Genomic DNA, 8,423 nt, shown 5'->3' with positions numbered 1-8,423 from the left:
TGCCAAAATCAGGAGCATCCTGTCTCAAAGTGATGCTGAAAAACTGGTCCATGCATTTGTTACTTCCAGGCTGGACTACTGTAACTCTTTACTATCAGGATGTCCCAATAGTTCCCTAAAAAGCCTCCAGTTAATCCAAAATGCTGCAGCCAGAGTACTGACAGGAACTAGCAAGAGAGATCATATCTCTCCGATATTAGCTTCTCTCCACTGGCTCCCTGTAAAATTCAGAATAGAATTTAAAATCCTTCTCCTAACATACAAAGCCCTAAATGACAAGGCTCCATTGTAGAGCCTTATCATCCTAACAGAGCACTTTGCTCTCAGAGTGCAGGTTTACTTGTGGTTCCTAGAGTCCACAAAAATAGAATGGGAGGCAGAGCCTTTAGCTATCAAGCTCCTCTCCTATGGAACCAACTCCCAGTCTCAGTTCGGGAGGCGGACACCCTCTCTACCTTTAAGATTAGACTTAAGACGTTCCTTTTTGATAAAGCTTATAGTTAGGGCTGGATCAGGTGACCCTGAGCCTTCCCTTAGTTATGCTGCTATAGGCCTAGGCTGCTGGGGGGCCCCATGATGCTCTGAGTTTCTCTCCCCTCTCCTCTCCTCTCTCTTCATGATTCTATATGCCACCATCACTATCTTTGTGTCTCCTCTCTCCCATAGTGTGTCCCCTCTCTCTCCCTGTACTTTTCTGCAGGTTGCCCTGGCCCTGGAGCTCTATGTTTATGATGAGCAGTCACTGGCCACATCAACCTGACCAGTGTTTGATTCTTTGTTGTGTCTTGTTGCTTTTCTTCTTTTCTCTCTCCTCTATCCACTCACCCCAACCGGTTGAGGCAGAAGGCCGCCCACCAAGAGCTGGGGTCTGTCGGAGGTTTCTTCTGTTAAAGGGAGTTTAAATGCATAATGATGATAACAGTAAGGCCTAGACCATACTTTGTAAAGTGTCCTGAGATGACTTTTGTTGTGATTTGGTGCTATACTAATAAAATTTGATTTGATTTATATATGAAAGTCAAATACTTAATTTACAAAAGACATGGACTATTTTCAATTTCTGGTCATATGCTCTCTTTATAAAGTGCACAGTAGCAAGATGACCTGTGTTACGATAGCACAGTGCCAGTTAGTTTTAGGCAAATGCGGTATACAGGACATATACCACTTCATTCATGGATGGTAAACTAACAATGCTATTGACTACTGACCACCAGAATTGTCTAACTGTAACTGTCTAATTGCTAAAATACGTCACAATAAACACTTAAACAGTAATTCTCAGATAAATCTCCTTGTCCATACAAAAATACCCATATCTAGAGAACTTAAGCTTTTCAAAGCTTGATTGCCATGTAGGATGGTCTAAATGAATTTTCTTAAAACAGTGAAACATGAAATTACTTTCCATTAAGGAATTAAATTACAATATTAATACAACACCAGAGAGGTGTATTATTTTGTTTTAGTCTTTACAAGTATTTTATTGTTCAGATAAATACAGATGCACAGAATGGTGTCATAATATGATTTAATGATATGCACCCATTATTTTTTACAGCATTCTTTACTGGACTGTTCTGTAAGTGGCTTACCGCCCCCCCCAAAAAAATAAAAAATGGCTCTTTGCACAACAGCACCTCCACTTGTGTCTTGACTTGTGCATGTGGACACACACACACACACACTTTCACAGGTGCAGATGTGGACATTTTCACTCATTTGAATCCAGATGTGAGTTCTCTTGGTTTTCTACTAGTCAACTGGAAAAAAAGTGGGTGTGTCAAACACTCCTTTACAGATGCACAGTGATCACACACTGTTCAGACATGAACTGGATGAGGGCCACTGCACACTGCTTCAGATGAAGGTACAGCCTTTGAAAGCTGATGCACAGACTTTCATCCTGTGGTGCAGTGCAGAATCAGATGATCTTGACCACAGGGAAATACTTGTGAGCTGAGAAGTCAAACTCAGGGAGTACCTGGGGATGCAGAAACTTGGTATTTTACTCCAACAACACCTTTTCATATCAGCTGTTGTAAAAGACACCACATTGAGAAACACCTGTCACCACGCCTGATGATTAAACACCAACATATTACACATTAACCACTTTATAAAATATTAACCACATTAGAACTCAAATCTTTTTCTTTGTGTGGTCGCTAAATACAACATCTACATATAAGTTGCTAATTTGTACTAAAGGTATACAATACAAAGAACAAAATGATAGGCAAGGCGTGCATTGTGTTACCTTAGTCTCCTTTTTGTGCCCTCCAGCCAGGAGCTTCATAACTACAATATTAGGCTTGGCCACCTTCAGTATACGGTTCACCTGTTAGAAATCATTAATAACTGGTTAATGATAGTCAAGAACAATGGAAATATTAAGAATTAACATGTCAACAAAACATTTATCTAGGGTTTATGCAATAAAGCGGAACACTATGGTGGCCCTATAAAAAATGAAACTGCTACAATATAATTTCAAAACTCATTGTTATTGTCATTAATTAACCAAGAAGTAGCACAGGTCTAGGTGAGAAAGTATTTCATGAATAGCTTCTGACAACAACTACATTTCTGTTCAAGGATCTGGGGATTCCATTGCAAAGAAAAATCGTTAGTTGTAAGAGCATGCATTTGTTTTACATTAGTTTAATTGCCTGACCTCAGGGTCTGGGCTGGGCACATTTTCTAGGATGAGCTTGGCCTGCTGAAAGTGTTTGCTAGCTGCTAGGTACAGGTCAGCAGAACCTGGAGGAGGGTTGTACTTTTTCAGATCAGACATCTCCTGGAGTGAAAGAAGAGGAGCAGAGTTAGAAAGAGCAGAAAAAGAGAGAAAATGGGAGTGCGGAGAAGAGAGAACAAGAATAATTGACCAAATGGAAAGGGAACGGAGGGCCTACTAGATGAATTCCACCCACAAAACAGTACCTTGAACTGGATGTAGTGCACAGGTGGAGGGGTGACCACACTGTTGAAGGGGGCGAAGCGGTGCTCATAGCGAACCTGCTCGCTGTCCAGCTCAAACTGAGGCTTTCGCACCTTCCCGTCCATATCCAAAGCTACCATAGTCTGAAGAGGGAGAAACAGAGTGTACAGTGTGTCCAGAAGTGGCGTCACTGTGCATCTGTATTAACTGATATCCTTCCTACCTTGTACATGCCGGCACACATGTTCTGGTATGCTTGACTCATGGTGATTTCCTTGCTGAGAGGGCGAACTGCAAAGGAATTCCAAGCATATCATCAATATCTGCTTGCTCATATAAAGTAAAATACCACTTCCATACAGAAAAGAAGCATTCCTGAGCAGCCTTGGGCTGTGGTCACACAAAGAGAATCCACTGCAGGTAAGAACAAGGCAACGAGGTGCACCTTTCTTCTTCTTCTTAGTCTTTTTACTGCTGCGTCCCTTCAGCTGCTCCTCCAGAATTCTCTCCTCTGCCATCTGAGAGGAGTCAGCTCTGCTCAAAGTGGACATTAGCCATGCATAAAGGAACTCTGACAGGTACCTACAGTCAAAAACAAACATACTCATTTCAACAAAGCTGCACCTGTGCATGTTGTTGCAGGTGAGTCTCTGCCTACCAGCTCTTACCAGTAGATGTAGTAGTACTCATGCATACTGTAAAGCTCCAGTTCAAAACCACTCAGCAGGTACTGGATCATGATTCTCAGGTTATGGTAGAGGATCCAAGTGCCAAGACAGGCTAGATGCTGTCGCTGAGGTTCAAGTTTCATCAAGAGGCTATGCAGCGCTGCATCCACCTTCTCTGCCTGGAGAGCACAAAAGAAGACTTTAGTAGTAAGTTTATAAATTAGAGAATCCCTGTTGTCCTCGGAATGGGTGAAAACAGTGGTGCTCTGTTTAAATATTTTAAGATAAATCAGCTGTAGTTCACCTCATCCTGCAGTGTGGCAAACTCTTCCAGAATGTGACCCAGTTTGTCCCTCTGCCGAGCTCGATTGTGTCCGTGAATCTGAATCAGACTGCAGAATGGCTGTGGAGAAAATTGACAAGATACACACACATAAACACCACAGCTTCACCACTTGCCTATTCATGGAAATGGGTGATGAGAGTTTAGTCCATTCTTTCAATGTTACACCAACATTCTGATTCATCATTAGAGCAAAATTGATCCTTATCACTAGACAGCTCCCACTAACTCACTTTAGATGCAGCAGTTTCAAATCTGTCCTCCTAATCTATTGACTTCTAATTTAAGAGTGGAGGAAACCTATGATGAATGCAGTGAACAATTGAGGTATTAAAATGGACAAGATGTACAGACTTTGAACAGTAAAGATTAACCTACCCTGGAACAGTGTGTAACAAAGGAGTCAATGTAATCCTTGGCCTGGTGGTTGTTAAAAAGACAACACCTGGAGGTGCAAAGACACATGCCGACCCACAATAAGCTCAAGACAAATCAGCTGAAGACAATATACACTCACTCAGGGTTAAAAACAAAAAACAGGTGTTTGATTTGGTTAACCCAAATAAACCATTAACTTTATTAGCCCTAAATGATTCAGATGTTGAGGGGTTTAATCATTTAACCAATGCCACACTTACTTGTAGGAAAGAACTGGTGGGCTGACAAAGTATCTGAGGGCGTCTTTAATCATGTCCTGCATCAGGTGGGTGCCAAACGCTTTCTTATTATCTATCAGGAACGTTGTCTGAATTTAAAGAAAAGAATATGTTTTGTTATAATAATAATAATTTATTTGTTTATATAGCGCTTTACAACACCGAAGGGAGCTCAAAGTGGCTGTTTTATCTCTCAAAGAGATAAAACAGAGCATGCCAAAATACATAAAGAAACAAAAGTTAACATTGCAAATTTAAAAACAACGATCTGTAAGAACTATACCACTCCTGTAGAATAAAAATGAGTCAAAATACAGAGAGAGTAAGATTACGAAATATAAAATCAGGAAGGCCTGTAGGGCCTGTATAGCATCGCTGCTAAATATTAGATGCCAAAAGCTAGTCTGAATAAATGTGCCTTTAATTTAGACTTAAAAACCATTAACTCCGTTATGGATCGAACCTCAGGGGGCAAGGCATTCCAGAGCCTGGGGGCATACATGGCGAAAGAACGATCTCCTCACTTGTTGGGTTTTAAATTGTCTTCTTATTGTATGAGCTTGTCTGAAACACTTTTCTGAACTGTTAAAATTGTTTTATAATTTGTTGCATATACATATCAACTACAACAACATAACTTATAACAAATTTCAAGGTCCATAGGTGTTACTGAGCAAACATGGACTACCCCTTAGGTGCATGGATCAGAATGACAACCATGAACTCACTTGAAGTAGGGATCTGGAGAGGACACAGGGAGACTGCTCACTGAACTCACAGAAGAAATCCTGGCAAAATCACAAACACAAGAGTCAAGTCAATAACAGAGCGTCTTCATAATTCATACGTTCAAGGTTAGGAAATATTTTTTATGTGTATGTCTGTGTTTACTAGTATGCCATGCAGGTTGGTGGTGTTGATCACATCACAGACAGTCTTGATGCGTTCTATGAGTTTGCTGAAGTAGGCCACCATGTCCTCCCTCTTAATGATCTTGGCGTAACGAGGAAAGGTCGGTGGCAGCAGTCTCTGGTTGACCAGGGGCTCAAAGCCCATCATGATGGGGTGGTCTGCAGCATATACAGGAAATAAAACAATACAAAGGTTAATGCAGGTCACATTTCGTAATTATAAAGTAATCTTCTCTAAAAGGCTTTCTCATCTAAATTTACAAGGTTTCTTTAGATCTGTGTGTGGAAGTTTATCAAAATAAGTATGATACATTTAGTGTGGACTATGGCAACTGTCTAGGCCACCATGACGACCGCTTAACTGGATGTCTGGAGAGCAACAATGTGTAACGTGTGTGCAATTTCATATGTGTAATAGTTTGTTTTGTTAATTTGGCCTAACTAATTTTCCAAACTGAATCCTATGCATTTGCAGTATGTTGGTTTGTGTGTGTGTGTGTGCGTGCTTGTCCTTGAGCCCCATATAGTGTGCGAGCTACCTCCTTTAGTGGTGTCATTCTGTGATTGGATGCCATGCTGGATACTGGAATGAATTGCTGACAAGAGATCAGCTGCCTGAGCCACAAGCTTCTGGGCCTCGCCCACTGAGCTGGTCTGATGAAGATACAAACACAACACAAATAGACACAAAGTAAAAGTTTTAACTTTTAATATATAAGGGTCTGTAAGTACTAGAGATGTAATGGTATGACTTTAAATGAACAAAATATGTTGTTGGGTGACTACAGTATGTAACCTGTTATTGTGTGCACTGGGCTAATAGACACATGATGCATACAGCAGCAGAACAATGAGAAGCGCTCTTACAATACTGAGTAACACCGATATGTTAATGACAAGCGGTTTGCCCCATTCCGAAGTCCTCACATCATGCACTGAGCTAAAAGATAATTTACAGTAGAGGGTGATGGTCACAAAGATGACTCAGAAGATCTGAAGAGTCACCTCCTTTCAGAGCAATTTTTTTCTGCATGTTATGCAGACAGGGTGACCATCTACATCTTGTAAAAACCAAAATATGCCCACACTTTGGACTTCTTCTTAGATAGATGAAAACTCTCCAAAGTATTGTCACTCAGCCTGTCTTGTCACTGCATTCCACCATGTTTTCACTGACCCAAACAAACCCACGCTGTATACTGTGTTTGTGTCTGAGAACCTCTAGCTAACTTAAGTTGATCCTGGACAGTGTTTAACCCTTCAGCAGAGGAGTTTTTCAAAGTGCGGTAATCAACTGCAGCTTTAATGACATTTAAAATTTGAAGTGGTAATACTAACCGTCGAACGTTTTACCATGGTTTACCGTGACACTTGTAACCATTTCATCCCTAGTAAGCACACAATATACTTTAATGTGATCCTCTTCACTGCTCCATAAAAAACAATTTTAAAAGACACGTGTTATTGTGTGGTTTTGTATGTATATTACCTCTTTTTTGGTAAAGGCGATCAGTGCAGTCAGCAGAAGTCGAGTAAACTTGATTCTATTGAAAAGTGCCAAGCACTGCTGATGCTGAAAACAAAAACAATGGAGGAACTATAAACAGCCACAGAAGTACATGCAAAACTAACACACACACACTTTCTAACTAGTCTGAAGTTCCAAAAGACAAGAAATTATACAGGCTGATTTTTTTTGACCATCAAAGTCCATTTTTCGGTCAGATTTTATTCTTCCACTATTATTGCTAGAATTACACAGCTGGGAATTCCAGAGCAGAGTCTGTAAAGGTCATCTCAGTCCCACATTCCCACAGACATAAAAGGGAAACAAGTAACGGGCAAAAACTCAGGAGGAGAGACCAAGATTCTGGTAATACCAGGCTTAATTAATAAAGACTAGTGCTGTCATCTGATTTGCTACTTGTGGTCCTATGTATTTTATGTTAAACCTGTCACCACCTGAACCAGAAACAACTAGTGTTTAGCTTTCAGATCATCTAAATTCTTTCCAAAGTGCCTTTAACAAGAAACAAATTCGCAGCAACAACTCCACAGACATGGAGGAATGATTTGACTTACCTCCAACTCAACATCCGGGTCTCGCTGCTCACCCTGTCGACTACGTGTGCTTTTAACTTTCCTCTGTAACTCATCCTCCACATCCTTCAGCATACCTGGTAGGGTGAACGAGAGAGAGATGACATCAGCTATGTTTGTTCCTCCAAACCACCAGTATTAATTCGCAATGCTTCAGTTGTCCACAGTATACATGAAACAGCAAAATGAATTAAGTACAGTATCACAATACAGTATTTCCACCTGTCACCCGCAGGTCTGTGACATTATTGGCCATCTTGAAGCCATAGGTCATGGCTTGGAAATCTTCCTGCAGAAAAATACAATGTAAAAATCATCATTCAGATGTAAATTTCAAATAAATGTTTACATTAACAGTGAGCAGAGCAAAAACAACAATGAGAAAAACAATTACATGGCCCACAGGGAAATGTAAAAGCTTAGACAATAACTCAAATACTGCCACACACACAATTGCACATAAAATAATGTCTTCCTTCAACTGAAATGCTTCTTCCAGCAATCTTAAGCTCATTTTACACCATTCGAGCTAGAGAACGAATGAAGAGAGAGGGCACCATCAGCAAGAACAAAGTGAAATATTATTTTGGGATTGTTTCACTGTGGTTATGTTCTAAAGCACAAATAAACACAGCTACACCTCTGCACAACCTTGTGGGAAGGACTTTGTGTAAATGCAGCTAAAACACATGCTTCTGTCTGTTCTGAGGTGCCCTCAAACAGATACACAGACCTGAAACTGGATGCATGTATAGTAGTTTACTATAATTCCTGATTTTCATTTATAAATATGTGAAAAAAAAA

General features: G+C 40.4%; 1 protein-coding gene across 4 annotated transcripts in view; it reads right to left on the bottom strand.

The window, feature by feature from the left end:
* Positions 1-1,463: 1,463 nt before the first annotated feature.
* The window catches only part of naa35 (N-alpha-acetyltransferase 35, NatC auxiliary subunit), an 11,311-nt gene continuing 4,351 nt past the window's right edge, over positions 1,464-8,423 (bottom strand). For all 4 annotated transcript variants that reach the window (XM_020602406.1, XM_020602405.1, XM_020602404.1 and 1 more), the window contains exons 7-22: positions 7,842-7,908; positions 7,602-7,696; positions 7,009-7,092; positions 6,059-6,173; positions 5,500-5,678; positions 5,337-5,396; positions 4,591-4,697; positions 4,331-4,397; positions 3,914-4,012; positions 3,610-3,788; positions 3,387-3,523; positions 3,165-3,232; positions 2,944-3,084; positions 2,678-2,800; positions 2,261-2,341; positions 1,464-1,984 (exon numbers count right to left, since the gene is read on the bottom strand). In XM_020602406.1, the coding sequence (XP_020458062.1) occupies positions 1,925-1,984; positions 2,261-2,341; positions 2,678-2,800; positions 2,944-3,084; positions 3,165-3,232; positions 3,387-3,523; positions 3,610-3,788; positions 3,914-4,012; positions 4,331-4,397; positions 4,591-4,697; positions 5,337-5,396; positions 5,500-5,678; positions 6,059-6,173; positions 7,009-7,092; positions 7,602-7,696; positions 7,842-7,908 (1,662 nt within the window). In that variant the 3' untranslated portion in view covers positions 1,464-1,924. The remainder of the gene's footprint in view (positions 1,985-2,260; positions 2,342-2,677; positions 2,801-2,943; positions 3,085-3,164; positions 3,233-3,386; positions 3,524-3,609; positions 3,789-3,913; positions 4,013-4,330; positions 4,398-4,590; positions 4,698-5,336; positions 5,397-5,499; positions 5,679-6,058; positions 6,174-7,008; positions 7,093-7,601; positions 7,697-7,841; positions 7,909-8,423) is intronic.

Source organism: Monopterus albus, unplaced genomic scaffold (genome assembly GCF_001952655.1).
Source record: "Monopterus albus unplaced genomic scaffold, M_albus_1.0 scaffold56.1, whole genome shotgun sequence".
In the NCBI taxonomy this organism is placed as follows: domain Eukaryota; kingdom Metazoa; phylum Chordata; class Actinopteri; order Synbranchiformes; family Synbranchidae; genus Monopterus; species Monopterus albus.
The sequence above is the reverse complement of the archived record's forward strand: the minus strand, read 5'-3'. Positions and strand labels throughout refer to the sequence as shown.